Raw genomic sequence first — 22,173 nt, forward strand, 5'->3', positions numbered from 1 at the left:
GGGGCGTGTCAGCAGAATGCAGGTGAGTGGCGTTGGTTTCCTCATTTCCCCTTCCCCCACCTCACCCTAGTTCCAAACTTCCAGCTCAGCACTGTAATAATAATAACTGCTTATTATTTTTGATTTTAAAAAATCAAGATGCTGATGTTGAAGCAACAAACATGGTTTTGGGGCTCTTGGCACTGGAATTAAAAATAACAAAAGCAACATTGGTTAAGATTTTAAATCAGGACCAAAGCAGCTAGTTCCAGGACTGCCCACAGAAACTTCCAAGCTTGATCAGCGTGCATTGGAGTTTGGAATGTCCCCAATTATCACCCTTCCAGTTTTGGGCTTCAATAATAAGAACCAAGATATTCAGAGATATGAAAAATTCTAGATAAACTAAAAAAGGTTAATTGGAAGTAGAATCACAGGTAGAAGGTGTTTGATATGCTTTCCTTTATTGGTCAGAGCATTGAGTATAGGGGTTGGGAGGTCATGTTGTACCTGTACAGGGCACTGGTTAGGCCACTTTTGGAATATTGCATACAATTCTGGTCTCCTTCCTATCGGAAGGATGTTGTGAGACTTGAAAGGGTTCAGAAAAGAGGTACAAGGACATTGCCAGGGTTGGAGGATTTGAGATATAGGGAGAGGCTGAAAAGGCTGGGACTGTTTTCCCTGGAGCGTCAGAGGCTGAGGGGTCACCTTATAGAGGTTTATAAAATCATGAGGGGCATGGATAAGATAAATAGACACGGTCTTTTCCCTTGAGTGGGGTAGTCCAGAACTAGAGGGCATAGGGTGAGCGTGAGGGTGAAAAGATCTAAAAGGGACCTAAGGGGCAACTTTTTCACACAGAGGGTGGTGCGTGTATGGAATGACCTGCCAGAGGAAGTGGTGGAGGCTAGTACAATTGCAGCATTTAAAAAGACACCTGGATGGGTAAATGAACAGGAAGGATTTAGAGGGATATGGGCCAAGTGTTGGCAAACAGGACTAGCTTAGTTTAGGATATCTGGTCGGCATGGACAAGTTGGACCGAAGGGTCTGTTTCCATTCTGTACATCCCTATGAATCTATGAGAAGAATGAACCAGAAACACAGAACAGCAGTGTGTACAAGGGTTCTTTAGATATTCTGCTAATTCTTACTGCAAGATCAACAAGGTGCAGTTTGCCCATGCGAACATGAATATTTCCATCAATTCCTTTTTCACTGCATTCGATGGTAATAGTAAAGATAGCATGAGAGCGGGAACTATGTTCGTTCATATTGGTAGCACCAACAGAACCTAGAGGAAGTAAAGAATCAATATCAATAAAATATCAAAGCAATATCAATCAGCATTTTTATTCAAAAATAAAAATACAAGAAGAAAACTTAATCAAAATCAAAACTACAAAGGTGAGACCGTAACTCCCCTTTCACTTATGGGTAGACAGCACAACAGTTTGTTATAATACTGTCTTTCATCTTGGTTTCAGTTTCAAAGTGTTCCCATTGTTTGAGATCTATTCAACACTAATACATATACAAGTTTAGCAATATTGTTCAGTTTCACAGCAGCACAATCACAGACGTGTCACAGTCAAAGCTGCAACACTTCATCTCAACAACAATTAACACCACTACATTACAGTCTTAAAAAGGAACTTGATTTTTAATCGATGTACAATTCTGCAAATGACTGGAAAGACCTACACTTGTTCCTCATTCCAACTTGCCCTTACCAAAAAAAAGCAAATCACTGAGATTCACTTTCTTTAACATTCCACACTGCTGTTAAGAAGTGAATTCCAGGATTTTGAACCAGCATTAGGATTGCTATTATTAGGCTTTTGTTTGTAGTTATGCTATCCTTAACATCTTGGTAATTTTTTTTGAACAGCAACTGGAATAATGATAATTAAAAAGACTCTATATGAGAAATTTTCACAGAGATTTACAAAACAATGACTGGGCATAATACCAGACAGACTATTTTCCATCTGGAAATGTCTGTGGAATCATGATTGTTTACTCATACTCAGATTTGACATAATAACCCTGAAGAGAAAGAAATAGAATCAACACTATTATATTCATCATTTTAGCAAACCTGGAGACAGCTCAGAGAGATGGACTAAACTAAAGTAATAACACAATTTAGAACATGAAATTCTTTTTTCTTAAAAAATCAGAGTTGATATTGCAGGCAATTTCAACTGAGAAGACAGACTGACCAGCCAGTATGACCAGCAGGTTTTCAGAGAAAAATTAAAATTATTTCATCAGCTCACAAATGTACAAAATGAAGCTAATAAACCTGGGGCAAAAAGAACATTTTTAAAACATGTTGCATATGTCGAGCACCTTTAACATAATAAAACCTGACATCAAGCTACACAAGAAATTATTTGGGTACATGGCCAAAGGTTTGATCAAAAGGATCACTGAAGAGGTAGAAGCAAGACTGTGAAAGGAAGAAATAGGAAAGCACATAACTTTAGTAGAGAATTCCAGAGCTTAGGGCATAGGCAGCCAATTGTTGAACAATTTAAAAACAGGGATCAGAAGGAAGCCAGAATTGGAGGAGCATAGAAACCCCAGAGAGTTTTGGAACTGTAAGACAGAAAGCGGCATGTCTAAACTCAGATTTGAAAAAAATAACTACCAGTAACTACAAGGGGCCAATATTGTTCAGGAAGTGCAGTACAAATGGGTAAATGGAACTTTGTGACTGAGCAGGGTTTTGGATAATTTTCTTGTGGCATTCATGCTGTGATCAAAAACAAGTCTTCTCCAAAATTTAGTCAGTGGAAAATTCTTGCCTACCTATGACTGGATGGCAAACAAGCAGAAGGGCAGATTTGAGGCAGTGGATGGGCATGGTTTAGGTGAAATTGGGTTTCCTCAGCAACAGTTTCCACATATATGCTGTGTTTTTAAATAATAAAGCCTGAAAATAGTATATAGATAAATTTTAAGAGACCTTGGGAACTCAAGAGGTAATAAGGAGTGGGAACAGATTCCATTACAGGTGATTTTTCTGGTTTTGACTGGATAGACAGGAATAGAACCAAGTTACAATAGACTCATCCAGGTGGATGAGGAAAAATGTTGGAGAAGCATGGTATGCACAACAATGTCAAAGTTACAGACAGGTAAAGAAGGGACAGAACACCATGGTCAATCATTCGGAATTTCTTTTGTGACTTTCAAACATTTCATATGAATTATTTTTTTAAAACTTACGGTTTTTATTCCCCAAAGTCATAATACGATCCATATCATCTGCATTGTTTACCACATAACCAGAAAGATCTTTAATGTACACTCCAACATCAGGCCGTTCCTTAACCTGCTCGATGAAACATTAAAAATTAGAAATAAGAGGCAGATTTGTAAAACTTGCATAAACAATACCAGAACTGAATGTAATAGGAATCACTTCCAGCTTTATAATATAATCCTACAATATAAGCAAATAATAAGTATTGAGACTGCCCTTTATATTTTGAGAGTGTTAACATCGCATCCCTCGAGCCTAATTTAGCTGCCATAGTGTGGGAAATAAATAAACCTATAAATTTGACTGATTTTTCTTCTAACATGAACTGAATTTCTCACCTCTAGTCTCTGACTTTGATCCTTTCCAAGAAGGTCACGAACCTCTTCATTATAAATCTCCAGATAAGACACTCGAACAAGGAACCTTAAAAAGTTGAAGGGTTTGTGCGGTTAAAATTTAAAAAAAACTATAACTTGAAGTTAAATTCAATAACTTGAAAGTCCCAGCAGGGAGCTACATTAACAAAGGCAGAATGGTTTGGAGACAAGGTCATGTAATTATGTAATAATTATACATAATTCTTTTTGTAAATTTCAAGTTCAACTAACCATTGGGAACATGGCACACTGAATTTATCCTCCAATCTCCTAATTAAACAGCCTTTATATTAAGCATTTTTAAGTAATTTACTTTCTCAATCCTCATTTTTCATTTGTCAAACTAATCATGCAGTAGAAACATTACCTCCCACTACACAAGAAATTGATAATTCAATGACTAATTTGGAAAAGTGCAATGTTTCCTTTCCTCAAGTTTGCTCTATGAAAAGCACTGATATTAGTCAGTGAGGAGAGGGCAGCAATTTAAAATTGTCGTAGAGTGAGAAGAAAAGCTAAGAGGAATTTCACTATGGATGGTTGTTAAAGGATAGAATTCTTCAAAGGCTGTGACTGAGGTAGAAATCATTGTAATTTTTAAACGGAAAAGCAAACATTTGAGACAGAGAACACTACAGAGGTATGATAGAGCTGGGTAATGAACTCAAGTTTGATAACAGCCAGCACAGATCCAAGATGAATAACCTCCTTCTGCATTTCTATGATTTATAGCCTCAAGTAGAACTATATTTTTTCCACTAATAATGATGGTTCCAAGGAGCTTAATTTCCACTTTCTTGTATCAAATAATTGTTGATACTAAATAGAGATTCTATAAATCTCAAATATACCAAATATTTCAATACTATTCTGCCAATTTTATAGCATTCAAATAAGAGTTGTGAAAACTTGATCATTAACAGGTACTCTCATCTCTAGATTAGATTACTTACCATGTGGAAACAGGCCCTTCGGCCCAACAAGCCAACACCAACCCGCCGAAGCGCAACCCACCCATTCCTCTACATTTACCTCTTTGCAATTTAGCATGGCCAATTCACCTAACCTGCATATTTTTGGATTGTGGGAGGAAACCGGAGCACCTGGACACAAAGAGAATGTGCAAACTCCACACAGTCAGTCACCTGAGGCGGGAATTGAACCTGGGTCTCTGGCGCTGTGAGGCAGCAGTGCTAACCACTGTGCCACCGTGCCACCCATCTCCTCCACTGAAACTTGTATCTCTATTTTCCATTAAGTACTTCTCTGAACTTTACTTCTGTTCTAACCCCCAATGTACTACTTTTTTTATCCTCTACAATAACACTCATTTTTGCCTTGGAAATTGAGAAGTATGAATCTTCATGGCTACTTAAGCTTTTTGTTCTCCCATAATCTGCAAATTCTTAAAATGAAAATTTAAGCCACATAATCACTATTTACTAATTTACCTCATCTCCTTTACGCCTCTGTTAAAACCATTCCCCTTAGTTTCTCAGTAAATAACAAGGAGCTACTGTCTTCTGAAGAGAAGACTTATTTTTTTTAAATTGCTAGTGTATGTTATAAAAGAACATTATGCAATTTTAGCTTGGAATCAACATCCTGGTATTCATAATAACACCGCAAGACACAGAAGCAGAATTACGTAATTTGGCCCAGCAAGTCTGTTCCGAATTTCAATAAGACTGATAGGTTTCTCAACCCCATTCTCCTGCCTTCTCCCTTAACTCTTGATCCTCTTATCAGACAAGAACCTATCTATCTCTGTCTTAAATCTCAATGACTTGGTCTTCACAGCCCTCTGTGATACTGAGCTTCACAGATTGACTATCCACTGGTTGAAGAAATTCTCATCTTAGTTCTAAAAGTCTAACTAGTTCATTCCACCCAATTTCTGACTGAATGATTCCAGAGTGTTATGGTCCACAATGCTTCTGCACCCCTAAAAGACAACACTGAAACTTTACCTGGTGTCACCCTCAGACTTTGCAATGTGTCCAAATATATGAGCAAACGAATTGGGAATAATGCCCCTAAGTTCAGGTACAGCACGTACTCCTTCCATAGTAAATGTTTTGCCAGTGCCTGTTTGTCCATAAGCAAACACGGTGCCTAAAGAAGTGAAATAAAAATGGTATTTTGTGGTATATGTTTCAACTATAATAGAATGAGGCTGAATAGCAAAACTAAAACATTTACAAGCGAGAAAGGCTGTGATTGGCAATGAACGGAAGGGATGAATACTCAGAATGCACCTTCAGGAGTTTTCTCTATTGTTTCAGCAATACGTAATCAATCATTAAAACAACTGAGGCTCCTTTTGCTATAAAGAGAAAGGACTAAAGTGACCTGATGGAGGCATTTAAAATTATGAGGGGATTTGATTGAATAAGGATACCAATAGAGGAGAAGTTTCTTTAATTGGGAGGTCAAATAACAAAAGGCCATAGAAAAGATATTCATTAAAAAACCCAATAAGGAATTAGTGAGAAACATTTCTTTTGAATGTTAAGAATACAGAGCCCAGTATCATGCAAAGCAGTTGACACAAACAATACTGGTTAATTTCAGTGGAAGGTAGGAAAATATACAGAGATTTGTTTTTGAAAGAAATGCATTTTTTTGTGGGACTTAAGTCAGGGCCAGGCCAGGACATTTTACCCATTCCTTAATGCTTATGTACAGACTAGATTGTTCAGTCACTTCAGATGGCAGTGAACAGTCAATAGCAATGTGAGGGTCTCAAATCGCACATTGAGAGCTTCGACACTGATCTGGCTCAAAGATAAGGACACTACCATTGCACCACAAGAGCCCTTAGCCCAACTACTGGAAGAAATGAGCAGAAGGACACACCTGTGCATATTTGTAATACATTTGTTTCTAGATGGCAGGATTGCCAATGAAGAGATTGGATAAAAGAATTCTACAAGGCTAATTGGTATTCATATTATTTTCTATGAATAACAAACTGCTGAGGAAAATAAATATTTTACATGAAATAGATTAACCTGTAAAATAATTTTCCTGGAATGCTTAATAGATTCTCACAACTAACTGCAGTACTCTGAGTGACCTCACCGCTTTAAAATCCTACCTCTTAAAACAATGAAATATATTTTAAAAGCATATGTATATATTTAATTTTTAATAACAAAAGTCATTACAAATCTAAAACTCACCATTGTATCCTTCTAGAACTGAATCAACAATTGGTCTTGCAGTGAGATTGTACACATCAACTTGTTTGCTCTCTGGACCAAAAACTGTATCAAAAGTGAATGTTTTTGGAGGTTCATTAGCGGCATCTGTCTTGTAGACTGTGATTGTTCCTCGCATCTCATCCACATTCACGACTTGTTTGTGTCCCATATTTCTTTCCTTCTCATTCATCGGCCTGCAGCGTACCACAACCTTCACATTATCGCTAGCCTCAACGCGGTCAATCCTGTCCAATTTATTACTCTGCATTAAAACATAATAACAGGACTTGTCATTCACCAATGCAGTAGGAAAATGTCCCAACAGTCATATTTTGTTTTTGCTGAAGAGAACAAAATCTTTTTTCCTAACCTTAAATGTTCTCTCATGTTCTGAAAGCAATACTTCATACTTCATATGGGCGGCACGGTGGCACAGTAGTTAGCACTGCTGCCTCACAACGCCAGAGACCCGGGTTCAATTCCCGCCTCAGGCGACTGACTGTGTGGAGTTTGCACGTTCTCCCCGTGTCTGCGTGGGTTTCCTCCGGGTGCTCCGGTTTCCTCCCACAGTCCAAAGATGTGCAGGTCAGGTGAATTGGCCATGCTAAATTGCCCATAGTGTTAGGTAAGGGGTAAATGCAGGGGTATGGGTGGGTTGCGCTTCGGCGGGGCGGTGTGGACTTGTTGGGCCGAAGGGCCTGTTTCCACACTATAAGTAATCTAAGCTACAGTTGCATAAACACTTGCAGTCCACCTCAAGTGACCACTTAACATTATCATTTTTTGGATTAGTGGTGCTGGAAGAGCACAGCAGTTCAGGCAGCATCCAAGCAGCTTCGAAATCGACGTTTCGGGCAAAAGCCCTTCACCACTTAACATTATCAGCCTTTTATTCATGTTGAATATCAACTGAATTATATTCTTTCCTCAACTGACTCTACATTTATCAGCAGAGAGTCAGTACCCATGAGTGAAAAGAACAGTATGAAAACCAACTCTAGATTTCTGATTAAAATCAGTTCTGGATGTAGGTTTGCTCGCTAAGCTGGAAGGTTCATTTTCAGATGTTTTGGACCATACTAGGTAACATCTTCAATGAGCCTCCAGACAAAGCACTGCTGGTATTTCCTGCTTTCTATTTACATGTTTAGGTTTCCTTGGGTTGGTGATGTCATTTATTGTGGTGACATCATTTCCTGTTGATTTTCTCATGGGGGCAGGGGGAGGAGTGTAAATGGGTTCCAATTCATTCAATGTGTTTGTTGATAGAGTTCCAATTGGAATGCCATGCTTCTAGGAATCCTTGTGCATGTCTCTGTTTGGCTTGTCCTAGGATGGCTGTGATGTCCCAGTCGAAGTGGTGTCCTTCTTTATTTGTAAAGGATAGTAGTGAGAAAGGGTCATGCCATTTTGCAGCTAGTTGATGTTCACGTATCCTGGTGGCTAGTTTTCTGCCTGTTTGTCCAAAGTAGTGCTTGTTACAGTTCTTGCACGGTATTTTGTAGATGACATTGGTTTTGCTTATTATCTGTATAGGGTCTTTCAAATTCATTAGCTGCTGTTTTAATGTGTTGGTGGGTTTGTGGGCTACCATGATGCCAAGGGGTCTAAGTAATCTGGCAGTCAATTTCAAGATGTCTTTGATGTAGGGGAGAGTGGCTCGGGTTTCTGGACGCATTTCGTCTGCTTGTTTGGGTTTGTTACTGAGAAAATCAGCGGACTGTGTTCATTGGGTACCCATTCTTTTTGAATACACTGTACAGGCGATTTTCCTCTGCTCTGCATAGTCCCTCTGTGCTGCAGTGTGTGGTGGCTCGTTGAAATAATGTTCTGATGCAGCTTCGTTTGTGGATCCCAACAACATCACCACAGGAAATGACATCACCAACCCAAGGAAACCCAAACAATTAAATAGAAAGCAGGAAACACCAGCAGTGCTTCACCCAGAGGCTCGCTGAAGATGTTACCTAGTATGGTGATGAAATGTCTGAAAATGAACCTTCCAGTTCAGCGAGCAAACCTACATCCAGAACCTCAGCCTGAGCTACAAATCCTCTCAAAACTTGCTAAATACAGTTCTGCATGGTTTTGTGCTCCTCCAGTCTTGAATCAAATATTTACATGTAAATAAAATATATTGTCACATTCGAGGCAATTGAAGACAATTTAAGACAAATGAATAGAAGGTCTAATTTCACTTTCTTTTGAATACATTATAGCCATTGCTGCATACTTAACTCTAAAATATATAATATGCTTACACTTTTCTTACACTGACATCTGAACAGATCAAGCTATAAACACAAATATACCGTATATACTCAAGCAATAGTTGCATTTTTTTGACTACTTTTTAAGATTAAATTTATGGTGTTGACTATTACATGGACTAGGAGAAAGTGAGGACTGCAGATGCTGGAGGTCAGAGCTGAAAATGTGTTGCTGGAAACGTGCAGCAGGTCAGGCAGCATCCAAGGAAAAGGAGAAGCGACGTTTCGGGCATAAGCCCCTCTTCAGGAATGAGGAAAGTGTGTCCAGCAGGCTAAGATAAAAGGTAGGGAGGGACTTGGGGGAGGGGCATTGGAAATGTGATAGGTGGAAGGAGGTCAAGGTGAGGGTGATAGGCTGGAGTGGGGTGGGGGAGGAGAGGTCAGGAAGAAGATTGCAGGTTAGGAAGGCGGTGCTGAGTTCGAGGGATTTGACTGAGACAAGGTGGGGGGAGGGGAAATGAGGAAACTGGAGAAATCTGAGTTCATCCCCTGTGGTTGCAGGGTTCCTAGATGGAAGATGAGGCGCTCTTCCTCCAACCGTCGTGTTGCTATGGTCTGACGATGGAGGAGTCCAAGGACCTGCATGTCCTTGGTGGAGTGGGAGGGGGAGTTGAAGTGTTGAGCTACGGGATGGTTGGTTGGTCCAGGTGTCCTAGAGGTGTTCTCTGAAATGTTCCACAAGTAGGAACGTTCCGGAATGTTTCAGAGAACACCTCTGGGACACTCGGACCAACCGACCGCCTTCCTAACCTGCGATCTTCTTCCTGACCTCTCCGCCCCCACCCCACTCTGGCCTATCACCTTCACCTTGACCTCCTTCCACCTATCGCATTTCCAACGCCCCTCCCCCAAGTCCCTCCTCCCTACCTTTTATCTTAGCCTGCTGGACACACTTTCCTCATTCCTGAAGAAGGGCTTATGCCCGAAACGTCGATTCTCCTGTTCCTTGGATGCGGCCTGACCTGCTGCACTTTTCCAGCAACACATTTTCAGCTATTACATGGACTATTACGTTTGAGGGGCTGAAATTCATACCAGTAAAAATTCATAACATATCATTAGCAGAAGCCCAATTGATCTCTAAATGAATAAAGAGAAAAAAAGGAATTATGGTAATTCTGAAAACGCAGGGCAGAATACAACAGCCAGCAGACTGGAAGATCAGGAGTGGAGCGGAATATCCAGCAGACTGGAAAGCTGGAGTGGGACATGACGACCAGCTCACTGACTCAAATGTTGATCTGTTATCTGTAAAGAACAAGGGTTAATTTTTACACAAGATATATGGAAAAGTCCGGGTTATTTGGCCAAAAATAAGGGGTCAACTTTTACATGAGAGCAACTCACCCTTGAGTATGTACGGTAATTATCTTCAGAAATTTGCACATTCATCACCTGCCAAAACATCTGCAGCACACTGAACTGGTAAATAGAAATGAGACTTTATACCCAAAGGGACCTGGCACAAGTCTTACTACTGCCTGGATATAGGAGATCAAAGACAGCTCTCAGTGGAGACACTTGGGATTTAGGTTTACAGTGAAATATTGACAGTATTCTCATGATCAGATCTGTGCCTGGTACAGATAAGACACTAGAATTCAACAATTTGCAACAATTAAGTGGAATCTTAAAGATTCAGAGGTGAAATCGGAATGAAACTCAGACCATAAATGAGAAAGACAGTTTAGGTCAAGTGGAACTTTACAAATTAGTTCAGAGCTACTTTTTGTTAAAATAGTTAAAATCCAACATTAGTTATTAAACTATTACATTCGCAAATTTAACTGAGAAACATTGGTACTTTCTTCACTCAGCTCACATAATACGTTTTTTTTGTTCTTCAGGTGCTCAAGTACTCTACTGCTCATACACCTAGTGTCGAGGAAATTAGTTAGTCTAGACTTCGGGTCTGGTTTCAAAGAGCTTCAGCTGCCACTGTCTCCACTGTCCCACAGCACTCTCTCCAGCTGAACAAACAGCCTTCATTTATAAAATGATTCAAACAACTTTGCTTGTTTTACTTAGATTACGTGCAACACTCAAGTAATCTTGAATACAATAAACCTATAGAAAAGCACAGAGCAGCTACTCCCTTTGTTCCCAATGTAGCTCAAGAACGGAGAGACTAACGATATTAATATACACCCTCTACATTTCAACAATCTATAACTATACAACCTCAGTCTTTATCCCCATCAGTAATTTTCCACCGCAGCTGCAAACCAGGTCACCTCTTACCTTGGTCAAGTATCACATCAAGCAGCAATATGTCAAGTTCTTACTACTTCCACACTTAGAATCAGTGGCACATTGGTTAGCACTGCTGCCTCACAGCACCAGAGACCCGGATTCAATTCCCGCCTCAGGCAACTGACTGTGTGGAGCTTGCACATTCTCCCTGTGTTTGCGTGGGTTTCCTCCCACAGTCCAAAAATGTGCAGGTTAGGTGAATTGGCCATGCTAAATTGCCCATAGTGTTAGGTGAAGGGGTAAATGTAGGGGAATGGCTCTGGGTGGGTTGCGCTTTGGCGGGTCAGTGGGGACTTGTTGGGCCGAAGGGCCTGTTTCCACACGGTAAGTAATCTAATCTAATCTAATAATCCCAACAGTGCTGAAACAGGCTAGTCAGCCTTCCAAAGAGCATCTCACCCAAACCCATCCTATTGCCATCACCCCGCATTTACCGTGGGTAATCCACCTAGCATGCGCATCACTGGACACCACAGGATAATTTAGCATGGCCAATACACTTAACTTGCATGTCTTTGGACTGCGGGAGGAAACCAAAGTATTCAGCAGAAACCCAAACAGACATGGGGAAAACATGCAAACTCTATACAGACAGTCATTCAAAGCTGGGATGGAACGCTGGTCCCTGGTGCTGAGAGGCAGCAGTGCTAATCACTATACTGCCCTCTCCCGTTATAATTTATTCCCCCTACTCTACTGAAAGCAGAGACAAAATAAACAATTTCACATATCCCAAAAGCAGTTCAGTATTTATTTTTCTAAAAGTGACCCAAGACAGCAGTCGGCCAGCTATTCAACAAAAGTCCAAATTGGTCAACGTTCACATACGCGCACTAATTACTGGTTGATGACAATGTGGAAACAGGCCCAAGTCCACACCGACCCTCCAAAGAGTAACCTACCCAGATCCATTTTCCTACTCTATTATCCTACATTTACCCCTTACTAATGCACCTAACCTGCACATCTTTGGATTGTGGAGGGAAACTAGAGCACCCAGAGGAAACCCATGTAGACGCGGGAAGAATGTGCAAACTCCACACAGACAGTTGCCAGAGGCTGGAATCGAACCCAGACCCCTGGTGCTGTGAGGCAGCAGTGCCAACCACTGAGCCACCGTGCCGCCCACATATGCATGTTTGCCTTCATTGCTCAGACCACTGAGTACAGGAGTTGGATTTGCCATGTTGAGGTTGTGTGGGATGTTGGTGAGGCCATTTTTGGAGTACTGCCTACAGTTCCGGTCGCCCAGCTATAATAAGTATATCATTACATTGAAGAAGGTTCAGAAAAGATTTATCAGGATATCCTTGGACCTGAAGTGTTTAAGTTACAAAGAGAGGATGGGACATTTTCCACTGGAGCACAGAAGGTTGAGGGGTGACCTTATAGAGGTTTATAAAATTATGAGGAACGTAGATAAGGTGAACAACAAAGGTCTTTTCCCAAGGCTGGCAGAATTCAAAACTAGGAAGCATATTTTTAAGGTGAGAGGACAAAGACTTAAAAAGGAGATGAGGGACAACATTTTTACAGAGAGTGGTTTGTATGCGAAATGAACTGCAAGAGGAAGTGGTTGATGCAGGTACAGGTACAACATTGAAAAGACATTTGAATAGGTGCTCGAGTAGGAAAGGTTTAGAGGGACATGGGCTAAACACAACCAAGTGGGACTAATTTAGTTCGGGAAACTTGGTCAGCATGGACGAGTTGGACCGAAGGGTCTGTCTCCATGCTGTATGACTCTGTGACTCCATGACAAACCAAGCGTTGAACCTGAGGTTTCTTGGTCTATCTGGTTATGCACCAAACCAGGAAATAGGTTTCTTAGCTAGGCTATCAAGGCTCACAACTTTGAATGCCAACATACTCTGTCAATACAAGAGGGAGAGAACTAGTTTTAATCATGGATAGTTAATGTTTAACATATTAGGTATGTGGTTAGAAAACCTTGGCTGGATGATCACAAAAGTTTATGAATAAGTTTTATTTTAAAACAGCAATAAATGCCACATCACAAGGATCACATTTTGAAGCAGCTTAACAAATTACTCAAAATTAAAGATAGCCACACCTTCAGATAACAATGATAGGAAAGTGTAAACTGCGATCAGTAAATACTTTAACAAGAGCTTATGTAGATGCGACAATATAAATGAACGATTACAGAAAATAAATTTTAGACCACGCTTAATTATGCCAACTATAAAAAAAAGTGTTAGATTAAAGTAAAAAAGTAGTACTTTTGCTGAGTCAGCTTTGTGGGCTCAAACCCCACTCTAGAGATTGGAATGCATAACCCAAACTTACTCAAGTATTCTAGGCCTATTAGACATTAGCCAATTTTAGGCACAGGAAAATTGCCACTGTAATTGTTTAAATTACCAGAATTTCTTTTTCAAAAATTTAGATTGACCATACAACTTTGAAACAGTTTGTAAGCTAGAATTATCACCTCCTGCATCCACACACAACTTTTCCTGAAATAAGTTGGAACTGCATTTATAGCAACAGTGCATATCCTGTGGTAAGTGAAAATCACTTTACACAGTCACCAATCCCGTAGCTTAAATGCCCTGTTAATGAATCTATGATTGCAATCACTCCATTGGTAATCTGAATAAGAGATGCTCTAATATAAACAAAGAATAGTAAAATTCCATTTTTATTTAGATCTAAGTAATTGTTCATTTCAATCCTAATTTGTGTTATACTTAAAGCAGTATTCTTACAAAAATCAGTAATGAGGTTTGATTTTCATTTGCGGTGGAGGTTCTTGATACTTTACTAAGGGTACAGAGAAAAGCAAAATATACATACCTAGGCTCACATCCAAGCAATTTGGGAACCAGCTGAGAGAGCTAAGTTTACTTACTATGAAACATAAAAAGGCTAAGGAGGAATATGATACAGCTTTGAAAAATATTTAAATAAGAAACTATAAAATACTACTTTAGTACTGCGATAATGATTAAAACAGAAGCAACTTGTTTTAATGATTAGATGTTTGCAGATAATAGAGAAATTGAATAAGACATGTTTGCATGATGAATTATTAAAACCTACTTTGAACTAGCAACTATTCCATGGGTGCATGCATAAACCAAATTTCAAAGCAAGGCAATGTAGAGAAATAGTAATACAAAGAGACGAAAGCTGAGTAGTGACTCATTTGTACAGAAATGTATTGGCAGTGGGGTCAGAAAATAAGATAATACATTTTTAATCCATATTAAATAGAACAGGCTAAGTAGTAGACAACAACATTTTTTGCAGACTAACAGGCCTGATACAGGAAAAGTACTTAAATCATTCAAAGGGATTAAGTTGAAAATGCAATCAAGTATTTCATAAAACTATAGTGACAAGCACTCAGAAAAGTGAATTTATTATGGTAGTGGTTCGGCAGCATTTCTCTGGAGAAACGGAATTTGATAGGAATTGCAACCATTTTAAGGTACAGGCCAGTTACTGCCATTTACAATTAAGTATCATTAAAAAAAAGTGGGGAATACAGAAGAAAATATATAAACCTATTTATTATCCAACATATCCAGCATTTGACCAGACAACACAAAGGTGTCAGGAACCAAGTGAGATGAAGAAACTACACAACATAACTCCAGTTTACAGATAGTACAAAGCTATGGGATGGTACACTGCAAGTAGGAGGCAGAGAAGTTGCAGTGTGGTTGGACAAGCTAATTAAGTGGACAAAAACACAACAGATGCAGTGTAATGTGGTTTGCCATGGTAAATGTGGAGTTAAGGGGATAGGTAGGGGTCTGGCTGAGATGCTCTTCAGAGGGTCAGTGCGGACTCAATGGGCTGAATGGCCTCTTTCTGCACTGTAGGGATTCTATAAAGATGAACTTCTTCACCCAGAATGGTGACTTGAGAAATTCTCTGCCAAAGAAACTGTTGAAGCCAAACCATTGAAGAATTTCAAGCAAGATAAAGCTACAGTTGTTAGACTAAAGGGATCAAAGGATAAAGGGAGAAAACAGGAACAGGAATTGAGTCAGATTAGCAGGCAAGATCATACAGACAGCATAACTGGCTTAAAAGGTTGAATAGCTTACTCTTGCTCTGATATTCTATGTTTTGCAGATCTAGTTAATGAGTTAAGTAACTTTACCTTATATACTCTCGTGTCCAAAAACTCCTGTTTTCCAATAAGCATACTAGTGCTGAACCATTAAGTACTTATTAAAATCATTTAAAATGTAGATGAATTGTGTAATATTATACAGAATACACTATTAGTATTCAGAAAAAATTTTATTTCCTAGAGTAATCATGCAGGCACATGTGCTAAAGTAAATGCATGAACAATTATGTTGAAATATTTGATGTTGTACAGCAAGTTTGAATAGGTTCACTATTTCCAACAATTTTAACTTATAAAGAATCCTTATTGTATGAAAAATGGAAAATAAGGTTGAGCCTTATTAATGGTTGAATAACGTTAAAGGGTTAGAAGAGATAATTTTGCTAAGACTTTTAAACAAAAAAAATGGAAAGATTCAACAAAGAAGCCACAAACAGTATGGTCTTGCTGCAATTTAGACTCAAGGCAAAAGCAGAGCCAATGGACAAAAGACTACAACACGAAGAGGTCACAAAAGAAAGCGGCACAAAGTTGTAAATGGAATTTGCATTTCAGAATGAGGATTTGAATTCAACTTGTCAGCAGTCAGCCAATGAACAAAGACAAATGAGGAAAATAGTCATGAGGAAATTGGAGCTGCTCCATAAAAGATGCATACAACCAAGTTTTGGATAAGAAGGGAGTGGGAGTGTAGTAAGAGTGATTCCACAGGTTAGCATGTAGGTCATTAAAGAAATCAAATCTACAATTAAGAACAGTTTAAGGATCTCAGTCATTTAGGAGAGGAGGTATGCATGGAGCAATGCTAAGTTGATCTGCAATCTCATCTCAGGTCAAACAAAATGTCAAGATTGCATGCCATAGAAGGTGAGGCATGGGCACAGAAGACTTTAGTGACAGCTAACTACTTAGTTTCAGTTTGTTATTAAATGATTATCCTATGGATTGTTATTAAATGGCTCTAGCTTCATTTGTGGGTCTGCAGAGAGGTAGGAGTAAACCAAACAAAAAAAATGTACCCATAAAATTGAGGAAAAGTCGCCCTGACTTTGTCATTAAACCTGCCGACAAGGTTGATGCTGTGGTTCTCTGGCATACTGATCTCTGCATACTCCTTCTATTTCCCCTTGGACCATGACGCTACCGTTCAACATATGTCCATAACTGTCACCAAACAGTACCCCAACCACGTACAGTCTGCTTCTATCTTCTCCCCAAAGTCCACAAACAGGACTGTCTGGAAAGACATATTGGTTTTGCCTGTTCCTACCCCACTGAACTTACTTCTTTGTACCTCAACTCTGTTTTCTCTTCCCTTATCCAGTCCCTCCCACTTACACCTGTGGTTTTTCATGGTTTCAGAATTTTCAGTTCACAGGCAGCAGTTGCATCCTCTTCACCATGTACACATAATCCCTTTACACATCTATCCTCAATCAGCATAGTCGAAGGGCCCTCCATTTCTTCCTGGAAAGAAGGCTCAAACCATCTCCAACAACCCTTCTTCATCTGACCAAATTTGCCCTCACTTTGAACAGCTTCTCCTCTAATGCCTTTCACTTTCTTCAAGTCAAAGGTGGCCACCTGTCTTCTTTTTGAGATACGTGCAGCTTCTTTGTTCCAATCCTATTCAGGTCCCTCCCCACAACAACTCTTCCTCCAGTTCATTGATGACATCATCAATACTGCTTCCCTGAAATTCTGAATTTCACTCCTGCTTCCATTTTCCACCCTGCCCTCCGCTTTACCTGGTCCAACTTCAATTCCCTACCTTAACATCAGTTTCCATCTCTGAGAATAGGCTGGACACCGATATCCATTTCAAACAAATTAACTCCTGTAGTTACCTAGACTACACATTCTCACACCCTGCTTCCTGTAAGGCCTCCATCCCATATGCCCTGTTTCACCATCTCTGTCACATTTGTTCTAACAGTGCCACGTTCTGCAGGAGGGCATCAGAAATATCCACCTTTCTCCTCAACTGAGGATTCCCTCTACCTTAATCAACAGGGCCCCTTGTTCGATTCATCTCCCACACTTCTGATGTCACACTTTCCCTTCACTCCCACAATAACAATAGAGTCCCTGGTCCTCACTTATCACTGCACCAGCCTCCACATCCAAAGAATTGTAAGCCGCCAGGATGCCACTACAAGACACATATCTCCCTCCCCTCCCTTGACAGCATTCTACAGGGACAATTCCATCCAGCACATTCTGATTCACTCCTCCACCATTGCAAACTCCTCCTCACACTCCGAGGACACTATCCATACGATGACTCTTCACCATTCAATGCCCCAGACAATGCCAGGAGCGATTTACCTGCACTTCAATCTAGTCTACTGTGTTCACTGTTCACACTGTGGTCTCCTCAATACATAGACTGGATGACCACTTTGCAAAACACCTACGTTCTGTCTGCAAGGATGACCCTGAGCTTCTAGTTGCCTGCCACTTCAGCACACTGCCATGCTCCCATGCCAACATGTCTGTTACAGGTCTGCTGCAGCATTTCAATGAGCCTCAGTACCAGCTTGAAGAACAACATTTCATTGTCTATTTGGGAACCCTGCAACCACTAGGGTTCAACATCAACTTCAATAACTTTAGAACCTGATTCCATCCTTTCATGATTGATATATAACACACACACACGCGCATACACACACACACACACACTCTACACATCTAGTCCTGTTAAGACATGGGTTGTTTTCAGTACAGCTCACCCATTCTCTCCTATTCTCAGCTCTTAATATTATTTATTCAGCTTTTCTTCTGTCCTGGCCTGCCATCCATATTCTCCTTGCAAATCTATACCTTTCATGTTTCTCTCTCTCTGGGCTATATTTCAACCTATATACTCTCCCTTCCCCAAACCTCATCTTCAGCATAAATATGACGTTTTCCTAGCTGCTAACAGTTCTAGTAAAGAGTCACCAGATTCAAAATGTTAACTGTATTTTCTTCCCTAGGTGTTGCGAGACTTGCTGAGTTTTGCAAGCAATTTCTATTTTTGTTTCAGATCTCATGCATATGTAGCTCTTTGCTTAATATTATTAAGGGCAGGTTGGTCTGTGTTTAACATCACCAAATGACTGAGGAGTAGAGATGCTGTGCCAATAGTGGCTTTTTACCTGAGATTTTCATGACTTACAAAGAAAAACAGAATGTTGAAATTGGTGAAAACAGATACTCCTGCAATCCAAACTAAACTTGATATCATAAATTTAAATACAGTGGAATTTCTCGACACTGTTACAAACATGCACAAGCTCCAATAAAAGTACAATCAGCAATAATTAACAAGCATAAGAGAACTATTAGAAGAATGTTCGATCCTTCCTTTAACCTGCAAATCAAAAAGCCATATTCAAGCACACCAAGTAAAAATATTGTAAATAACACTGTATCATGAAAAGTAGGATAACAGGCTTTATTGCTCTTTTCCACCATTTCCAATATATGCATCCAATACTAAACACAGAAGGTGCAGATACCAATGGTGGAGAAATTTGAAAACAAACAAGATAATTTTTTTTAACAGTTAAGACATCATTTAAATGAAAGTGATGGTGACAGGGACTTGACTTTTAGATGATTTCATATTCAGGACAAGACTGCATTGAGATTCTAAATGCTGGAACAAAAGCAAAGTACTGGGCGGCATAGTGGCTCAGCAGTTAGCACTGCTGCCTCACAGTGCCAGGGTTCAAGTCCCACCTCAGGAAATCTGTGTGGATTTCCTCCGGGTGCTCCGGTTTCCTCCCACAATCCAAAGATGTGCAGGTTAGGTGAATTAGCCATGTTAAATTGACCATAGTGTTAGGTGTGTTAATCAGGGGTAAAATGTAGGTAGGTTGGGGAATGGGTCTGGGTGGGTTACTCTTTGGATGGTCGGTGTGGACTTGTTGGGCTGAAGGGCCTGTTTCCATACTGGAGGAAATCTACTGTTTATTCCATGATTCTGATGATCCAACCAATTATGTTTTCTTTTTCAATTGTTTTTCCATGTTGCCAATAGATTCTGGCACTCCCAGCTGAACATCACATTTAGGTCTTGGTAAATTTCCCTGCACCAACTTCACTTCATTGCCCCAGATAATTTTATATACATTTGCAAGTACTAATTTTTCATTTGTGAACCTAACTTTATAACTGATCCAGCTCCTCCAGCAAACATTTAACCGCATCCTTCGTGCTAGCTGCCCCTTCAAATCTTGCATAAATTATTGAATAGCTACAAAATAATAACGAAATATGGGTGGGGGAAGAGACTGAACCACTCCCATGAAATTACACTCAAAGGAGCGGAGGGCATATGCAACGAGACTCAGGGGAGGGGAAACCTGGTCATCTAGCAATATTTCCGGCACGACCATCCATCAAGATGCAACATCAGTCCTAGAATTGCAATCCTTTACCCTAGTCAATCTCAGACACCTTTCCATTTCGCTCCTATGGGCACGGGCGTCATCAGCTTTTTCGTCCCCACGTATTGTTTACAGCAGATTCCTGTTTGCCGCTTGGGCTTGGCTCACAGCCTTTCTCCTCTTGTGTGTCTCTGTCTGTGATATATACAGCACAGACAGGTCTGCCTCTAGATCCTCGCTTCTCAAACCCAATCCATCATGATCCCTCGGGGGGGGTGGGGGGAGGGGGTCGGTTCACACAATTCCAGCTGATCGCCCGCCCACCTACCCTTAAATAAATGAAGGGGAAGGATCAGAATGGGATCCTTCAATCTTTCAATCCGCCCCCGAGAGATGGTGGGGAAAGACAGGCAAGCTGGCTAAACTGATTTAAGGAAGGGCGCTACCCAATTTCTGCCGCATCCCCACCCCCTGCAGGTCGGCTGGTATCCGACCAGTCGTTCGGTTTTCCAGACTGGCTCCAGACCGAGGCCTCACTCCGCAATGGGAGATCTGAAAACCAGCCCGAGACCCAGACTCGATCTCGGCTGTTAAATAGAGGCCTTTCTGCCACCGCCCCCTCCATCCGCCCAAAGCACCCCGTTATTGTCTGCAGACTCGCGCCCTTCACTCACCGGCATCTTGATCGTCGCCGCGGCGCTCGAGAGCACATTCAAATTTGAATCCAACCGTCGTCGCCAGTGCCGCCGCCCGTACACACGTTCACCCTCCTACCCACGAGCCCACCCCGAACGGCTCGAGCCTAACTGCCCCCAAGCTTCCCCCTTCGGCTCCGCTCTGCGCATGCTCATTGCCATCCAACACGCTCAGAATCCGCCTTCCAGGTTTGATGGACGACCCAGACTGACCTATCGGCGTGGAACAGCCCGCGACGCCACCAATCAGAATGGAAGAGGGCGCGCGTCTAGTTTCCATGGACACCGCTGACAGACAGAAAGGAAACCAGCCGGAGAATTAACAATGGCCCAGACGAAGGAAGGAGAGGAAGTGGGAGATGTGTGTAGGTAGGAGAAAGTGAGGATTGCAGATGCTGGAGATCAGATTCGAGAGTGGTGTGCTGATTCCTGATGAAGGGCTCTTGCCCGAAACGTCGATTCTCCTGCTCCTCAGATGTGTAGGTACCTGAGTGGGTAAAACACAATGAGTCCGCATACGTATATTTTTAAATCACTTAACTTGATAAAGGACGGTGAGGAATGAAACGCTTTCCATTTCAGCCAGCAGCTCATAGCTGCACGTCTGATAATTGTCCATGCCTGTGGTTTCTCTGAATAAGATTTGTAAATATGGCTTTATGCCAGCAAGAGTGAAACTGCTGAAACTCATTTCACATAAACACAAACAATAGGCTGAACAGATTTCCTTTCCTTGAGACTTGGGTAGATTTTACACCTAGCCACCACATAGAAAAGGCAATTGTACCAACCAATGGTATATTTCATGCCTGATTTTAATACTGATTGCATTATTTTAAATGCAGTTTAATATCTTAGTATGACCTGTTCAGATGACAATTTTATACTCAATGAAACTTAAATTGAGTTCGAAAAGAAAGCAAGAAAACTGCTAATTGGAATAGTTAAGAAAAAGAGATTTCACGAGTAGCAAAAAAGTGCATCTGTGGTTTAAAAAAAATTATGATTTGGAGATGCCAGTGTTGGACTGGGGTGTACAAAGTTAAAAATCACACAACACCAGGTTATAGTCCAACAGGTTTAATTGGAAGCACACTAGCTTTCGGAGCATCGCTCCTTCATCAGGTGGTTGTCTAAAATTGTATTGATGAGCATATAAAAGAAAACTTGCAAAAATTAGTATGACCTGGTGTGTACAAGTATTGAAAAAGGAACACGGTAACAGTTGGAAAACAGATCGTCCCTTCAGGGATGAGCCATAAGAACTAAAATTGGGAAACATAGAAATGGTAGAGTCATTGAAAAGATTTTTTGTACTTGCAGTTAGAGTAGAATAGAAGAAAGGCACCTAAGAATAGTAAAAAAGCTGTGCTAAAGGAAAAAATTTAAAACATTCATGATCTGTACAGAAAAGGCATGAGAAAGCTCATGGGACTCAGGCTGACAAGTGCCCTGGATCTGATGGTTTGCATCCTAGGGTTTTAAAGGAAGTGGATGTGGAAATTGTGAGAGCATTTATTGTAATATTTAAATATGCCCTAGATTCTGCAAAAGCCCCAGCAAATTGGAAAACCACAAAACACATTATTCAAAATGTTTGCAGGTAAAGGGACAGCTGGAAAATGG

At 40.6% G+C, this 22,173-nt stretch overlaps 1 protein-coding gene across 1 annotated transcript in view; it reads right to left on the reverse strand.

The window, feature by feature from the left end:
* Positions 1-20,682, reverse strand: part of kif3a (kinesin family member 3A) — a 63,240-nt gene extending 42,558 nt beyond the window's left edge. Inside the window, exons 1-6 of the mRNA XM_072590432.1 lie at positions 20,527-20,682; positions 6,819-7,101; positions 5,604-5,748; positions 3,595-3,679; positions 3,220-3,325; positions 1,137-1,276 (exon numbers count right to left, since the gene is read on the reverse strand). Coding sequence (XP_072446533.1) covers positions 1,137-1,276; positions 3,220-3,325; positions 3,595-3,679; positions 5,604-5,748; positions 6,819-7,101; positions 20,527-20,532 — 765 coding nt within the window. The 5' untranslated portion in view covers positions 20,533-20,682. The remainder of the gene's footprint in view (positions 1-1,136; positions 1,277-3,219; positions 3,326-3,594; positions 3,680-5,603; positions 5,749-6,818; positions 7,102-20,526) is intronic.
* Positions 20,683-22,173: the final 1,491 nt, after the last annotated feature.

The sequence above is a fragment of the Chiloscyllium punctatum genome, chromosome 20 (genome assembly GCF_047496795.1).
Source record: "Chiloscyllium punctatum isolate Juve2018m chromosome 20, sChiPun1.3, whole genome shotgun sequence".
NCBI lineage: Eukaryota > Metazoa > Chordata > Chondrichthyes > Orectolobiformes > Hemiscylliidae > Chiloscyllium > Chiloscyllium punctatum.